General features: G+C 42.6%; 8 protein-coding genes across 8 annotated transcripts; 3 read left to right on the top strand and 5 right to left on the bottom strand.

The window, feature by feature from the left end:
* Nucleotides 1–168: 168 nt before the first annotated feature.
* SS1G_06651 (predicted protein) lies at nt 169–632 on the bottom strand (the record flags this gene model as incomplete). Its single annotated transcript, XM_001592360.1, has 2 exons — nt 169–311; nt 560–632. The coding sequence occupies 2 exons, from the start codon at nt 630–632 to the stop codon at nt 169–171; spliced, it is 216 nt and encodes a 71-aa protein (XP_001592410.1).
* A 724-nt stretch (nt 633–1,356) lies between these two features.
* On the bottom strand, nt 1,357–2,096 carry SS1G_06650 (hypothetical protein; the record flags this gene model as incomplete). The annotated part of the gene is made up of 4 exons (XM_001592359.1): nt 1,357–1,657; nt 1,712–1,804; nt 1,992–2,007; nt 2,060–2,096. 4 exons carry the CDS (start codon nt 2,094–2,096, stop codon nt 1,357–1,359), a joined length of 447 nt encoding a protein of 148 aa, XP_001592409.1.
* A 753-nt stretch (nt 2,097–2,849) lies between these two features.
* Nucleotides 2,850–3,661, bottom strand: SS1G_06649 (nuclear transport factor 2; the record flags this gene model as incomplete). The annotated part of the gene is made up of 6 exons (XM_001592358.1): nt 2,850–2,960; nt 3,041–3,142; nt 3,197–3,268; nt 3,318–3,382; nt 3,513–3,530; nt 3,655–3,661. 6 exons carry the CDS (start codon nt 3,659–3,661, stop codon nt 2,850–2,852), a joined length of 375 nt encoding a protein of 124 aa, XP_001592408.1.
* Nucleotides 3,662–5,272: 1,611 nt separating this feature from the next.
* Nucleotides 5,273–7,123, top strand: SS1G_06648 (hypothetical protein; the record flags this gene model as incomplete). Its single annotated transcript, XM_001592357.1, has 3 exons — nt 5,273–6,329; nt 6,384–6,739; nt 6,791–7,123. The coding sequence occupies 3 exons, from the start codon at nt 5,273–5,275 to the stop codon at nt 7,121–7,123; spliced, it is 1,746 nt and encodes a 581-aa protein (XP_001592407.1).
* A 2,001-nt stretch (nt 7,124–9,124) lies between these two features.
* SS1G_06647 (predicted protein) lies at nt 9,125–9,436 on the top strand (the record flags this gene model as incomplete). Its single annotated transcript, XM_001592356.1, has 3 exons — nt 9,125–9,142; nt 9,228–9,246; nt 9,318–9,436. 3 exons carry the CDS (start codon nt 9,125–9,127, stop codon nt 9,434–9,436), a joined length of 156 nt encoding a protein of 51 aa, XP_001592406.1.
* Nucleotides 9,437–9,946: 510 nt separating this feature from the next.
* On the bottom strand, nt 9,947–10,078 carry SS1G_06646 (predicted protein; the record flags this gene model as incomplete). The annotated part of the gene is made up of 1 exon (XM_001592355.1): nt 9,947–10,078. One exon carries the CDS (start codon nt 10,076–10,078, stop codon nt 9,947–9,949), a length of 132 nt encoding a protein of 43 aa, XP_001592405.1.
* A 1,647-nt stretch (nt 10,079–11,725) lies between these two features.
* On the bottom strand, nt 11,726–15,752 carry SS1G_06645 (hypothetical protein; the record flags this gene model as incomplete). Its single annotated transcript, XM_001592354.1, has 4 exons — nt 11,726–11,895; nt 11,946–14,993; nt 15,043–15,212; nt 15,715–15,752. The coding sequence occupies 4 exons, from the start codon at nt 15,750–15,752 to the stop codon at nt 11,726–11,728; spliced, it is 3,426 nt and encodes a 1,141-aa protein (XP_001592404.1).
* Nucleotides 15,753–16,068: 316 nt separating this feature from the next.
* Nucleotides 16,069–16,173, top strand: SS1G_06644 (predicted protein; the record flags this gene model as incomplete). The annotated part of the gene is made up of 1 exon (XM_001592353.1): nt 16,069–16,173. The coding sequence occupies one exon, from the start codon at nt 16,069–16,071 to the stop codon at nt 16,171–16,173; it is 105 nt and encodes a 34-aa protein (XP_001592403.1).
* Nucleotides 16,174–16,650: the final 477 nt, after the last annotated feature.

Here is a 16,650-nt window from a genome sequence, read left to right as displayed (position 1 = left end):
GCTGTATTTCACCACTTCACCGTTACTACACACAAAAATGTATATCATAGGTGGGGTTGGTCCTTGTGAGACAGACATAAAGGTCTATAACCAATCACATTTCTTCAGGACTTGTACCTTTTTTGACGGCCTCAGGAAGCAAAACCTGTCACTATCACCCCACTACACCTATGTCCAATCGCCGGCTTTCCATTTGTACTCATCTTGACAAACCGATTTGAATAAGGCTTCATTGATCGTCACCAATGCTCTAATTGGATAAATGGTGAAGTTGAGGGAAGAATGATTGTCCGAAAAGATGAGGGGCTCGGCTCGATCGGTCAGGACTGTCGTCAGTATTCGTCGTTTAACCGTAGGGATGACGGTTCACTTTGAAGTGGTGTTCGTAATTGACTAGACATCAATTGAAATGATATTACCACCTACTTCTAACCTCAGTGTGGAATAAAAAGTAGATGGAAGAGGAGAATTACCTCACAATACAAAACAAGGGTCACAATTGTAAGGAGCTGTGTAGCCGGTCCCCTATAAACTAGATCTATATTTACGATAAGCTCACCGGAAGCTCCCCTGGAACCTTTCGAACCCAAGAAAGTGCTGATCATAGGCCAAAAGATATCGGCTTCATCCATAGCTTTCTTTCCCGAAACCTCCGTATTCAGATTACCCTACGATGACAACTGCCAAGAGCCGTCGAAGCGACAAATAAAACCACCGCGATAATGTATCACAAGCATACCACTTCACATGATCAAAGTCACCCAGGTCTTCACAATAGCTCATGACCTTCATCAAATACTCATGACACTTCTTATTTGTTGACACCAAGATTAAATGTTCTCACACCACTGCTAATGCGTAATTCATAAAACCAATTTCACATTCGCACTTACAAACTCTTTCAGTCACCATACTCTCCATGTGGCATAAGCCGTTAAAAAGCCCCATAACTCATTTTCCATTGAATCCCGTACCTAATTATCTTCTCCACATCAACTCCATTCGAAGAAAAGACATATACGAACAAGAATCCATCCAGATGCACTGATATGGTTTGGCTTTAAAAAGGAAACGAAAGGTATAAAAGTACACCAGCAAGAGGAAGAAAGTTGAAGCCGCAAGAAACTCCAGGTTTTTCTCGGCTGAAGGAATCAACCATGAAAACACACAAACAGCCAAAGTCAATGTGCTGTTAATCCTTGACGCCTTGCACCAATCCCACATGCTCTCTCATTTTCTTATTCGTAAATCAACTAGAAAGTTGCACTTCACCATCCATCTCCATGAACCAAGCTCCGCGCCGCGCTTCGAATTGCACCACTTGTCCCATGCAGTTTATCTCGAAACATTCCGAATTTATAGAATCATTTGCGCGACGCCTTGACCCCCAAGTGTTTTGCTTCCCACAAATCCCTGTCCTTTAAGACCAGCCAACGCGTAGAAACCAGCTGCGATAGTAAGGAGGACTGCAGCAGCAATGAGACTCGATGCTGCAATGATGATGCTAAGCCATTGAACAATAGCCATTCCCATGTAGATAGCGGCGCGCATATAATTAGTTGTGAATCGGCGCATAAAGGTATCGAATGTCGAAGAAGTGGGGCAGATTCGGAGAAGCAACGGGATCTCGATGAAGATGATGAGGAAAGAGCTCACACTGAGAGGAAGTTGTTAATTTTGTCACGATTAGAGAGTCAAAGGCAAAACTCACAGGCATAGCGCACTGAAGATGATGAGCAAGCTCACATGGAAGAGATTCGCAATGCCCAAGGCGAAACATAGAAGTATGCACACAACTCCGGTCCTGTATCTTTCGTCAGACATAATTCCGAAGATTTGTTCCACGACTCTTAAATATCCACTACTCAGTTTCCAGTGTATGCTGAATGTGCCTGCAGGGATAATATTTGACATGTATCTTCAACAGTGCTTCATGATGTAATGGCTTGGGTGCGATGGTTGGAGAGCTCGGAAGAGTCGCATTTTCTTACCATTGACCATAAATACCTAGAATCGAAATTAGTCAAAGCTATACAAGCTCAGCGAAAGGAATACATACTGAAATTGCGCGTTGCGAATTCCTCTGCAATAGTCATGACTGCGTTATTGGGGGTTAGTTGATAATGTTCGAATGGGTTGATGTTTAGTAAAGATCAAATCGATGCGGAGAGCTGTAGTTTGTAAAATCTTCAATGTTTGTTATTGTTTCTTTGCGAACACATAGCACACATGAATCGTTTCAAAGTCCAGTACACTCGCTCGTAAGAGAATGTCGAAGTTATTTCGCTTGAGCTTTGATAGAAAAAGAGTTTAAAAGGTATGGGCCTCGGAATTGAAAATACTGTGAGTCCTACAGCTAGTTGTTTCGTGTTGTATGAATTCGAGAAGCTGCGTATGGCGCTAGTCCCCATGGAGAAAACAAAGGGCTGAAGTGCCTGAATGAGGCTGGGTCGTATAAACGGTATTATTTAGATGGAAAAGAACAAAAGAAAATGCAAATACTCAAAGCTGCCTAGAAAATGATTACGAAGACATGGCAGATTCATACGTCTCCAAAACTTAATATTATCATTTTCCACCTCAGTGTACAATAGGCAACGCTGAAGATCGTGCAACAACATGAGGGGGACTGTGATCATCTCTCCACATATATCTTGATCGTCAGATGCATAATTGATAGAGGGGAATGTGAGCATCATTGAATTATGCCGTTTTTATGTCATTTCTTATTTGATATCTTCACTACATCCCGTCTTCAATAGGAAGCTGGTATAAAGTTTTGCAAAATGGACCAACATCCCCTCCTCTACCACCGACCTCATATTTAGCCAACATACCTTGCTACAAATTTATCCGAAAACCAACTTGAAGACATCGTTGAAAATGAAATAGCTTCCAGCTCCATCTGGCATAAGCTGGAAAGCCTGGCTGTAGTTCATCGGTCTTTGCTCCTCATCGACCTGGGAGAATCGTCGTTAGTCTCTGGAATGAATCACACGCTGATTATGTTTGCGCAAGCGTATGAAAGTTTTTGACTTACCAACAAAGCCCCTGTGATCAAAATCAAAATTCCACCGTGATCTCCACTTGGTTGCGCATCGAGCGTCGAGACTTGGTGCTTTACTGTCTCGAAAGGAAGAGACTGTGCCAGCCTTATTTAGCATTTATCTGCAATAAAGAAAAATGTTCAACGTACTCCGAGCTTCTCTACGATGGCGGGAGCTCCAAGGACGGAAGAGGACTCGAAAGTCAACATGGAGGTGTCACGCTGAGAATTTATCAGTAATGATTATTTTCTAGGCAATGGAATTACCGACGTAAAGAGGAGCCAACTGCTTCCTGTCGGCATCGAACTGGTTGTAATAGAATTCGGTGAATTGCTCTAGTAGCAGATGGCCTGATTAGCATGATGCAAGAAGTTGCGAATCGCCATGCATCTTCGCACAAGACACTCCTGACGACTCAATAACATTTGCTACGTCGCAGTCGCGATGGAATATACTATAACTTACTTGCGACATCTTGGAAGCCTATAGAAAAGGAGTCAGCCTCGGATCACAATTACCTGGGTAAACGAAAGAAGAAAAGCACAAAAGAGAACGACATAAACTGTATCTGTAAGACCTTTAAAACATTATGTGAAATAGTACTTACTGGCCATCTTGCTCTAAGGTTATGAGACTTTTTTGAGGTAACTTTAAAAGAAAAGATATTTTGTGATGTTGATGTGCTTGTTTTGGAGGGGAAATTATAGAGGGGTTTCTTCGTACAGGCGATTTTGATACCACTTCACTCGAGTGGGCACATAGCGAATCATTGGGCCGATATGCGCCTTACCTATTATAGCTTAGTCTTTTCGGCAAATAAGCTCGAAAAGTTTATCCTTCCATTTAAAAATCATTCGGTTGTTCGCGATGGTACTCAACTTGTTTTTCCACCTGCATACTCCTGGGTATTCTTCTTGAATTCAACAAAATCTTTGTCAACACTACTCGAGCATTGCTCTTCCTATTGTGGTTTCAAGATGTAGTTGTATGCTTTTCTAGTTTTATCTTTCTATATTTCATAATCACCGCTTTCCAGAACTTGAGCTCAAAGGTATGTTTAATCTTCAGTCTTCCTTGCTTTGCAGCACCCCGCACATTCCATAGCATCTTTTGTATGATGACAAAACCTTCCATTAAGAACGGCCTTCTGAATAATCATGTCGATTCAATCAATATATCAAGCTCAACAGTCTGACTCTACAATCAAATTCTTTATTCTTATTTTTGCAGAATCTTTGAAAAGACTTAGCTAACAATCTTCGAGTCTCTGTAGGAATTTATTATCAAAAACATATATGATTGCGACACATGGCAGCACACTTGAACTCATAACATGAAAACATGGTTTCGTCGAGGTTGGCAGACTGCTAGATAGCCAGTTCATTTTGGATATTTGAGTCGACGGGATATGAAGGCAACTCTATTTTAATCTGGATGTATCATAGAATCATCGGACATTTTCGTGCCGTACATAGGTAGCAAGTTTATTTCAAGTTTTATCTGAATGAACCTCGGGAGACGTCCATAATGTTTCACGGGATTGAAATGTAGGAGTGATTGATTGACCATGACCGGCCATCAGCCAGACCACCTTTTGAAAATGATTTCCGCTTGAAGACTTTTCAAATATGATTGAGCGGTGTGATTGATTTCTTCTTCCATGTTCCAACACATCAATGACTCTTTTGTGATGACAACTTGTGACTTTTTTTGGTTTTGCATGGTATTGTTGGTAGTTCATATTTCGATAAGTACTCTTGACTTGTGCAGTTGTTCGTCAGCCTAGCGAAACTTATCGACCTATTAAGGAATCCATCCATTCATTCATTGTTGAACCAGAACCTCTTGCGTAGTACAGAGCGTGAAATCAACCTTTTCTACTTTACTCTACCATTTTGCAACTCAAGAAAACTCCAGTACTTTCTATCCTTCTTTCTCGTTGGTAAATCAGACTTCCAAAGAATCGAGGACGAGTCATCTACTCACGTACTTTATTTACTTGTACTACCTACCATTCCAAAACGCGCACGCAAGGCTTCTAGCAACCAGATCCGCCACGCTAAGAAGCATCCAACAACTTCCGTACTTCAGCCTCTTTGCAATCGGAGCTTCCAAAGCTCGGCTTCTTCAACTTTCAACCATTCCCCACGTTCAACAACAAATTACAATACTCTTACACATCAGGCTGTGCAGCTTTGCCTGCCACAGTACATCGCTGAGGGAAAATGCCTTGCTTCAAAGGTATTGCCGTCAGTGTCCATGCTGAAGGATCACCACTTCCTGAGTACGGTGTAATTAAACAATCAAGATTCAGTCGTATTAACACATTCATCCCCGTGCCCCAACCAAAGATTCCCCGCGATTCGACTACGAACAAGCCTGAAGCCGCCAAATTTGCTATCTCAATTACGTTGTTAACACCAGGTCTTCCAATTCCTTATAGCACACCGAAAGCAACTCCCTCGAACCCTTATCCTCAGCCTCAAACCGTTGCTGGCTTGCCTGGCTTTGGAGAGAAGACAAATTTCAGTGGTCAAGTCGGGCCCTACATACCGATCACCAAGTCAGAAAATGAAACAATCGCTGCATACATCTATTTCGATGGCAGAGCAAAGGAAGAAGTAGCAACGCTTCTACGACCGAGCGAAGAGACATGGGTAAATTCTCGATGGGTGCAGGTTCCCGATTCTGAAGGAGGGGGATTGGCTGAACGGGAATTCTTGTTTCGTGAGGTTGGATTAGAGCGATGGTTGAACGGACTTGATCTCGATGGACAAGATGCAGCTGCAAGGATCGAGAAGCGTCGACAAAAGTTTGAGAAGCGTCGCAGGCGCAGAAAGGAGGAGAATGGCAGCGACGATGAGCTCGCAGATATGATGACACCAAGAAAGCGATCAACAGCACGAGAGGTTTTACGATATGGAGCAGATGAGCAATCACCCGTCGAAAAAGTTTCAGATGACGATAGCTTCAGCTCTGACTCGGACGGCGATGACGCCCTACCAGAAGCTGCAGGACAAATCAAAGTTGCTATGTTTCGAGTACTTGCATCTGGAGAAATCAAGCGCGGTGAATATTCTCCACAGTTTGATGCCCATGATGACGACGAGGAAGGAGAGAAGGGCAATGCAGAAGGGGGAGATGGAGCAGATGTTGATCACACCACAAGTTTTGCAAAACCAAAGACTTTGGATCCAAAATCTATTAGCACCCAGACTGTCACTGGCATAGACGGACCTGACAGACCTTTCGCGGTATTCACATTCTTCTATCGAGGCGAGCGTAAGTTTTATCACTGATTGTATCACGACCCCACTTTCTAACATGTTACTACAGGCCAATTGCAAAAGATGGGCATTTTACCAAATTCGAAGCAGGAAAAGATAACCAGCAGTGCTACAAAACGACGATCAAGACAATTGGACTTTGGAAATCTGGCTCCTCTGAAATCTACTGGAACTGTTGGATTTTCCGCCTTTAGAGATAACGATACCTCCACAAAGCGCAGCAAATCTGGAAAGAAGAGCAATGGTAACGCTAACTTGATGGAAGACAGTGATGATGATGACGATGACGATAACAGGGGGGTAAAGATGGAAGAAGTGGATGATAAGGATGACCCACATAAGACTTTGAGTACAGAAGACGCAAAGTTTCAAGGAGAGTTAGCAGATGGAGTCGGACGAATCAAGGTATGGTCACCTTATTTGTTTGTGACTTGAGTATACTAACTTCGATTGTAGTTGAAACGCCAACATTCCGGCGGAAATTTGAATACCAACTTGGGCAAATCTTCTAACTCGGCCAGCAATACGTCTGGCAATGCTACTCCTGCTACCAATGGAGACAACAACAGCTTAACTTTACCAAACAATGTATTTGGAGGAAGTCTTACAGGCGACAACTTTGTGGGCAGTCCTATGAAGAAACACAGAGCGAGCCTTCTCGGTGACGAGTCCTTAGAGAAACGACTAGCAGGATACTCAAGTGGTCTTGACGTTGTAGCAGCTGCCGAAGCTGCACAGACTCCCCTCCCTGAACCGGCAATGAAGGATGTTGATGAAGAAGAATTATGATGGCTAGGGGCCACATAGGAAAGAACACAAAGTATTTTGATATAGACATCATGGCATGATGATCCCTACGCTCATGACTGTTTCATCTACCTCTTAATCTACCTGATAGATTGGAAAGCGAAAACAAACATGGCATGACACGCTGTGAGCGATATTTGTTTTTGGAATGAAAGGCAGGCTACAAATATCATCAAATCATATAAACAGTATGATTTTATATTAGTTAGTCTGAGCCTTTACATACGATACTTGTTTCTATGGATTGACTGTTTGTTTGGTACGGCACAGTGCGTCTTGTAAAGTTCTTCTAATACCCCGCGTGCCTGCACTACAGTTCTATAGCTGCCTTTAAAGATGGGTTATTTGGTGGCTGCTTGGCAACTGCTTCACAGACTGCTTCACGGCGGGCGGAGGCTTGGGCGATGTTTATTACTTCTTCGAGGATGGGGATAGTATTTATGCTGGTGATCAGACAGAAAACAGATAAGAAGAATAATATCAATAAATAAAATATGTTTCTGGTTGGATGTGAGTTGTGTGATGTGAATTTGAGCGTATTGGAATCGAAAGTAGGAAGTGAGGATAGTAAGATTACTGTATGATGAGATAGTAACGATTTCTGCAATATGCTAAAGCTAGTCATACGGAAGAGTGGCAAGTGCCATGTATTGTGTTTGTAAGGCGGGTTTTCCCACTGTCGCGAGTCTAGGGCTATATGAAAACTTACACTACCCGTGCATTCTCAAATCATGGTATAATGTTTGGAGGATCATTCTGCTATTGAGTGCGATATATGGATAATAACCAATTTTAATATCACGGCTAAGAACTGGATAGTAGCACATCAATCATTATCTAGAATTGTGCTTCTTTCTAAAATAAAATGTTGCAGAGGTTTCTTAAACTTTCAAGGAATTATGGGTCAAAGAACCAAGTGTGCTTTTCATCTCTTGCTACATTAGTGACAACCAGGATCTCGTTGCTCTCAATATCTATCGTGCTATGGTTTAGATGATGAAACACTTGAGCGTGGATTTGGACCGAAAGGGAAGGGAAGGTTGAAGTATGTGTAACTCTAAATCGACATCTTGTTTTCTACACTTTTGCTATTACTAAAATAGCAATGCCGCGTACAGTTTGAAACGGCTGCTAACGAGCTTTGTCGTAAAACATCATAAATATATAGAAATCGCGTTGAAGCTTTTTGCTGCGCAACCTATAAATCCCAACAGCCTGCTTCTTCCATTTGCTATGATCAAAAGGGCATCCTAGGAACCACTCGCCTAAATTGTAAATGCCATGTAATGACCAGGCGATGAATTTGATGTAATATAGGCTGGTGTAGATGGGTTAGAAGGGCTGTTTGCTGGTATTACCCGCGACTTCAACTGTAATGATTTGATTTTTCGAGTTTGCAGAGGAGTAGAATCAAAAAGGTATAGTTGTGCGCTGTGTTCACCATCGGATTTGTCACGGATTAATTTCGATTTAGCCCATAGCATATAGGTTACATTAGATTTTTCTGTCCTTTTATACCACAACAACTAATTCTAAGTCTTATCATACGCAAAATAACCTCATATTCCAAGCCGAAAAGATTCTACTGCCTATTTTAGTGCTGAAACCTCAACTGGACTTTTCATATATTTGTGGGTATCTTACCAGAGACTTTGAAGTCGTAAGTACAAGAGGATAACTCGCGGCCCCGAAATATTTTTATGGATTTAATGTCTCGTTTTCAGAATTCAGATGAATATTGAATATTCTTTTTGGGAAATAAATGTAATTATATTGACTTTATGATTGATAATCAATTGACTATGGAAGACTTACATTCGTATATCGTTCGGATTTTAAGAAAATGGTGAATGTTCCGGCGTTTAGAGCTTTCTACATCTTTTTAGGGGTTGCGTCGTAACATCCGGAGGGCTGAGTTGTAACTACACTCTATTGGGCAGGCGCCAACTGGGTGAATCCATTCACAAGGCCTTCGATTCCATCATGAATGGTGCTCAAGTAGTAAGTAGCGTGACAAGCTAGCTCATTGGTATTTTTTAGGTCGACTCAAATTGCCCAATTAATATATTTAGATATAAATGAGTAGTCACCAATTCATGTAAATAGTAAGAGAACGTGGTAAAAGAGACGCTGAACTTTTATCCTTATATAAATAAGAAAGCTGTATTAAATCCAGGTATAATTGTGGACTTCAACGATTCAAAAGATAAGGACTCGGGAACTAGCAAAGATGGAACACATATTACTTGTTTAGATTCTCCTGTGAAGCTGCTTCAATTGATAGCTTTTAGCTAATGGTTGCGAATGAAAAGCAGCGGCCACTAATTTCCCCACTACTCGTATGAATACATGAGGCTGTTATCCTCAGGATAGTAGTTGGACAAGTATTGTAGATCAAAGGTTGGCTATTTCGTGAAGACTTTTCCAGTTCATCATGACAGATACCGCTCAAAGGCCGGAATTCTCTGACAGAAGGTTTGGTAAGTATATGCTTAAAGGCGGCAGAGCCCTAGATTTTTGGTGAAGTGCTCTCTTCGGAGCTCAACTTCTTCGTGTTATTCTCCTCTATCAACGGAATGTTTGGTGTTCGAGCACATGCAAAATATGTTGCGGGAAATACTCTCAAAGATGCTCTTATTCTTTAGAGAATAGCGCTTTACAGAAAGCGACATTCTCGCAAGCGGGCCCTGAATTATACACTCAATTCATGTGGGAATGGGAACGGACAAAGAAGTATCTTGCCTGCAATTTGCATACTTGGCTTTCATATAATCCACTGGATTTGAGCTTTTCTAGGGACACTACTTAATCCCGGCGTTCATCAATGAAATCTATCTTTTCCTCGCTCATCGTTTCCACTGCTCTTCCTTCAAAGGTTTCCATAATACCATCTCCACCAATGTTCAACTGCGCCGGAATGGCCTCCTCAAATATCATGCCGTGAAAATCGACCGTAGAATCACCAATCCACAGGCACCATAAGTATTCTCAAATGATGTATTTCACTTCAATCGCAACATTCCAATTATTTATATTTTATTAACCGATATAGAGATTTGATTTCTTGTTCTAGAAAGTATGGTAATACTACGGTAGATTGCTTGAGTCTCGTCTGCGTGGATAAATTAGTTATATCTTGTGTTTAAGGAAGCAAAGGAATGTACAATTTTGTCCATGTAAATCTGTCACTCACATGTAAACCCATTTTACTATTTTTAGGCCGCTATATCACCCTCTCTTTAGCCCTGCTATTACAGCCCTATTATCAAACTAAAAGAAGAAATCTTATATTTGTCAGCTGAAAAATTTATGGCTAAAGTCCATTATCCCGAAGAAGTTTTTATTACCTTATCCCTACTACCTACCACGAACAGGGGCAACAAAATCGAAACAGCAAAGTTTCCAAGCGTCGAAAATAATTGAATTGTCAAAAAATTGATGTTGAACTAACAAACTTGCTATAGCTAATTAGCACGACGTCGTAATTTCAAAATCAAGTTTTAAATCCGAAAGTGATCTACGAACATGCACATCATGGAATTTATATCAGAGAGAAGGCTAGACTAGTACACATAAGATATGATATCATCAAGGTAAGGTACACTCTACGCTCTAATATTCATCGATAAATACCTAGTAAGCCCTAAAAAGACCCGGCGCACGGACCTTGAGCAGGTTACGCGATGAGTCGTTTGTCGTCTACAGAAGTATACACCTCGAGCTCTACAAAGCTAGAGTAGAGAGAATAGGATCGCAAACCCTCGTTTTATTAGTAGTGCGCTTGCATATCCATTTAGTTCATCTATGTGTGTGCTCAGGAATACTCTCCCCAAATATCCAGCAATCAGTATATTGCCAGATAGTTAGTAGAAATAGACTAATATAAGTATAGCGAGTTAAAACTCCTGTGCACCAAAACATTACAAACTAAGCTATACTAAGGCTACATATAAAAAAAAAATAGATAACTTTCCTGTGATAGAAGTAGATTAAGATTAAGAAGTCAAACGCCAATCTAGATTCACGATCTAGTACACTTTTAATCTTCGGGAAATTTCCAACATCAAAATTGCTTCACGAGTGACAGACACTAAGCAAAACTTCGAAAGAGAAAGTATATGTTTAATAATTATCTCTCAATACCAAGTATCATACTCCAAATAACTTATGTGCTTGCTTGTCTAAATTCCTCAATCCTCACTCTCCAATACTGCTCTCATTATTCGCTCCCTAATCTGCAAATTTCGAAGAATAAAAGCAAAAGAACCGAACAGCTCATATCTCAAAAAGGTATAACTACAAATCCACCCATCCACAAAACGCTCTCGCTGCCTGGAATAAAAAAAACCCTAAATCCTCCTCCATTGCCCAAGCACAAGTCAAAAGTAGATAATATATCTTGTGTGAATTGAAAAAAAAAAGATTAGAAAGAAAGAAAGGGAAAAGAGGAAAAAATTCATCATGCAAATGCGTACACTGCATCATCATCATCATCTCATGAGCTATCATATCCACATAGTCTCATGTCGTATACCAAATCCGAGTCCGTATCCAATCATCGCTGCCTCAGACTTATTGAGGAGCTCAACAGTTTTGTAGATAATTACTTGGCACCAAGCCCGGTCGACCATTCTTTCCAGCTACTTCCGCCTCCCACCATCCATCATCTTGATGCGTCATAACCGCAAGGATATCTCCCTTTGCAAAACTTAGTTCTTCGGGGATAGCCGCTTGATACATGTAAAGTGCCCGAGCTGTTGGAATTATTAGTATAAATTGAGCTATTCAGAAGCCGCTGACTTACCAAAATGTAAAATAGGTCGACCTTGACTATTGAACTGGCGAACATCTGCAACACTTTTACTTCTGCTTCGAGCCGTCAATTGTTGATCGTTTCCACCGCCATAGTAGCTCATGGCTCTGGAACCGGCACTGGCTCTACTGCCGCTTCGTCCTTGAGAACCATAACCATCATCAGGACCAGGTGCTAATTGTATTGCCATGCTGTTGTGTGAATGACTACTGGAAGGCCTATCTTGTTGTGCAAATGGAGCCTTGACATGACTGCTGCTAGGCCTCTCTTGTTGCTGGAAGGGAGCTTTTACATGGCTACTATTGGGTCTTTCCTGCTGTGCATATGGAACCGGCGAGACACCACGAGTAGAAATACTTGGAGAATTACGCTGATAATAAGTGTCAGAGCCCCGTTTTTGCTGAGGAGCGGATCCGGTACGAGAGTGTGTGCTTCCGGCGTACTTGGGAGAAGCAGATCTGTGGGCTTGTCCTTGTGCTCCAGGTCGAGGTGAAACACTTCGAGGAGGCGCTGGTGATGTTGCTCGGGGCATATCTGATCCCCTTGTTCCCGGGCGTGAGCCATACCCAGCTTGCTGTGAATCTGGCCTTGGTTGGGGAGCACTAAACATGTTTGCTGTTTGGTCGACATACTTTTGACGAGTTTGCTGCATTGACTTCGAGGTGAAGGCAGGCGACGGAAGGCCGAGTCTCTCAACAGGAGTTGGATCGTAAGATGGTGGGGGAGTACCGCGCATACCGGCCATCAAAGCTCCATTCACCATTTGAGATCCTATAGGTCTTGAGGTGGGTGCTGCATCAGGAGCGGGAGTAGCGACGCCGTGATATTTATCAGCAGACACCCTAGTAGACGATGCCTTGGTGACAATTTTGAGATCAGCAAGAGCTTGAGCTATGGGGTCAGATTCCTCAACTGCTTGGCTTGCAGCAGGGGCACTTTGAGCAAAATTGTTCTTTTTCTCAGGTGCTGCGACATCAAAAACATTATTTCCAATATTCAGTTGAAAATTGGCCCGTGGATCGACGGGCTCCGGGCTATTGCTAGGTCGGTCAGTTAGCATCATAGTTTGTGGTGCTGGCTGTATCATCCTTGAAGTAGGTCGTCTAGATGAAGTACTCTGAACATTGGTGTTCCGACCGGACCAAGTACTGCGATTTGACGCGGCTGGCTTGGCGACAGCAGCTACTTCTTCTCCACCCTTGGTGCTCTTTCGTCTGAATGGACTATGAAAGATCCCACTCTTTCTCTTCTGGATCGGCTTCTCAATGATCGGGGCGCTTTGCTTCACCGGTGATGTTTTGCCACTTTGAGGTTCCTGGCTTGAGAATGAGGTAGGGTTTGAATAATCACTTTGAGAATCCCGACTAGATGGCCTTACTGGGCTATTCGCGGCGGAGCTCATATCTGACGGTGCTGAGGAAGGCCCCGTTCGACACAACATTGTCATGCCATCCGTAGGATGAGGGTTGTGAGGCACTTGAGCAATTTGGCCTTGTTTGGGAACCAACTGGCCTTGTTGCTGTTCGTATGGCATTTGAATTGGTTTTGACCAGTCCATCTTCGGTAACCTAGAACTTTCAGGACGTTGGTAATCAAGTTGGGGCTGTTGCAAAATTTGAGGAGTATATTCAAGCTGAGATTGTTTCGGGCGTTCTTGTTGACGGTAATTAGCTTGAGCCTGAGCGTGCGCTTGAGCTTGAGCTTGTGCCTGCTTCTGTCTTTCGCTCTGTTGTTGTCTGTCAATTTGTTGATAATCGACGGATTGTTTCCTTTGCCTCTCTGCCTGTTGATGATTAGTGTGCACTGGCTGCCTTTGCCTTTCGGCTTGTTGGTAATCTTGCTGAGGTTGCTGTCTTTGCCTTCCAGACTGCTGATAATCGATTTGAGGCTGGGTACGAGCTCGGCCGGTTTGTGAATAACCAGCCTGAGATTGCGCTCTAGGTCTGGCTGGTTGTTGATACTCCACTTGAGGTGGGGCCTGTGCAGGAGGTTCTGGTTCGTAATCCTCGACTTGGGCATGTCGTGATCTGTCCGGGGTCGAATTTGATGCCGTAAGTTTCTGAGGAGTGGCGGTTGTATCTCGACCTTTTGGCATTTCAACCTCATGAGCCAAGTCCTTAGCAAGAGCTGATTGAGGATCGTGGTGAGACTCGTAGGTGGATGGTTGTGGTGACGAACTTCTGTAGGCTGGGTTAATAGTGCGTTGAAATTGTGCCACTGAGTAAGCGTCGTCCTCAGAAGCCTCAGATTGTGAATCAGCATCACCGCGACAGAAATTAATGTACTTTGGCGGATCCGGAATTTCCTGTCCAGTTCCACATTCAGCTATGAAAGACATAATATCTTTCTCTACCTCGCAATCTTCAAGCGCGAGGCGAACCTTCTCGCAAGAAGCATCGTCGCTTACACAAACCGTGGAAGCAATGTTCGCAAAGCTCCATAAGCTACTCTTCATGAAATCAAGTCTCTCCTCCTCAAGATCTTGGAACTTGTCGGCGGCCGATTTCCAGTCTCTGTTCCAGCGGCCTGTTGTTTCCTCGAGGATCTTGACTGCATTTTCGTACTCGGTATTCGACGCCGCTAAGTTCACTTGGGTTTTCTCGAGCTTGGCTTTATTTTTTCGTTCTTCCTGTCCCATTACCATATGTCCTTGGGCGAGGTATCCTTTAATCTTGAGGCATTCTTGTTCATATTTGTCTCGCGTCTGACATTGAGGTAAGTAATATTCAAGATTAAAGTTAGGGTGCCTTACTTTATTGACCTGATTTGTCTGTTGTACCTTGATTTTCAGTAATTTTTCCGTGCCATGCTGAACAATCTTTCTTCTCTCCTTCATTGCACCGGCAAAAGCCGCCAGCGGCTCCTCCAACTCGGTTTTCATTTGTCCAGCAATTGTTTGATGTGCTTTTCCCATCGCTTCAACCTCCGCCTTCAGAACATCTAATGATTTGCGCAGAGTTCCTGACTCCTGGGATCCCAATGGTTTTCGTGATAATTGGAGTAATTTACGAGCATATTCCTCCTCCAGGGCGGCACGAGCTTTGCGATTTATCAGCTGTGCAACTATACGCGTCAAATGTAAACATACCATTGTAGAAAGATTTCAATTCATCACAAGTTTGTTTAGCATGAACCATACGCTGTATCAGTGGCTCAACACCAGCGTCATCCTTTCCCCAAAAGTTATTTGCGAAACTCATGGTGACAGAAGGTCCATCTGATATTGTTCCCGGCATCTTGCCTAGTATTAACAGGTTACTGAGTTGGCCGTTTAGTAACGTTCAAACTCGGCCCTTTGAAGGGCAAAGAATTAATTAGATGTATTGGAAATTTGAGGATAAGATATTGATGAACTTGAGTTAAAGTTGTACTCCAGGAAGTTGTCCGACAGCCTACAGAATGATCGGTATGCAAAAAGGTGGATTGATTGCGGAGTTACCGACCGCATAATTTAACTCTCGAACTATGTTGATTTAACCAGCCCCAAAGTCGTTGTCATAGTGATGTGGGGATATGTACTCCTTGATTATGTAAGCATAGCGGACAGCTTGGTGTAGCGGCGGGATCTGGGAAAGCGCGCGGATATTTCCACTCTAAGCATTATCTGTAAAGTGACGACTAATGAGGGACGTGGAAAGGACAGAAACGCTTACTGTTCTTATACAGACCATTGAAAAGATGTGGTATTTTCCATTGCACCCATCTCTTTAAACACACACATTTGATAGGTTTGTATTCAGGTAATTAGTATGATACGTACCGGTATGTAAATGGTGACTTGTATCCATCACGGACCATCTCAACTATGCAAGTGTTCGGTATTGCTACTCACGATACCGGCTGTCAGAGAAGAACCACGTCAAATAGCTACCGAGCACATTGTATTACTCAGTGCTGTTGCATTGTAACCCCGCCTTCTCATTCACAATGGAACCATGTAGTAGGTACTTGTGAATCTTGCATTAGGTCTTCTCCAAATTGTCAAAGCTGCTGGTACACAATTGAAGGATAAGATAAACACAACTTTCCGCGGCGAGCAGTACATCATTCAACATCATTCAACCCCATTGACGGATCAGATATTCAGTGGTTTTGTCTTTTAATTGTATTTGATATGGGCAAACGCCCAAGATGGTCTGGTGGACCTCCTGAAAGCCACCGCCGTGGAGGCAGATTATCTGAATTTGTTCATTACGATGTCGGTACACTAGTAGCTTGAACATACTCCATTATCTTATAAGTAACAATGCTTCCTTTCATAAGTACAAACCTACCTAGTAGTCTTCGATAGGGATCGCCATCGTCTGAATACAGTCGTTTCTATGACCATAAAAACTGACTGTTCGGAGTAAAGATTGATATATTTAGGCATTTTTTCCCCAGGAACATGTGATCGAATATAATAAATAGCATTATATTTACTACCTAGGTACTAGTCGTCGTCGTGATTTATGTGTTCCTTGGATGCCTTACAACAGCCTTACCAGTCCAGTTACGGTTAACCGAACATCGCAATGAGAGTTGAGAACCTCCAACTTCAATTCTGTGTAGAACTGCCCGCCCCCACAACGAACACATCGCCTTCACAAATCCATTTGTCAACAACAAATCTTTTACCTGCCTAGCACTTTCCGATTCGAATTTCAAACCTTTTAATATTGTCGCGCAAACTTTAAACACGATTCATCCATGTCCA

The sequence above is a fragment of the Sclerotinia sclerotiorum genome, genomic scaffold (assembly GCF_000146945.2).
Source record: "Sclerotinia sclerotiorum 1980 UF-70 scaffold_8 genomic scaffold, whole genome shotgun sequence".
NCBI lineage: Eukaryota > Fungi > Ascomycota > Leotiomycetes > Helotiales > Sclerotiniaceae > Sclerotinia > Sclerotinia sclerotiorum.
This window is presented reverse-complemented; position numbering and strand designations above follow the sequence as displayed.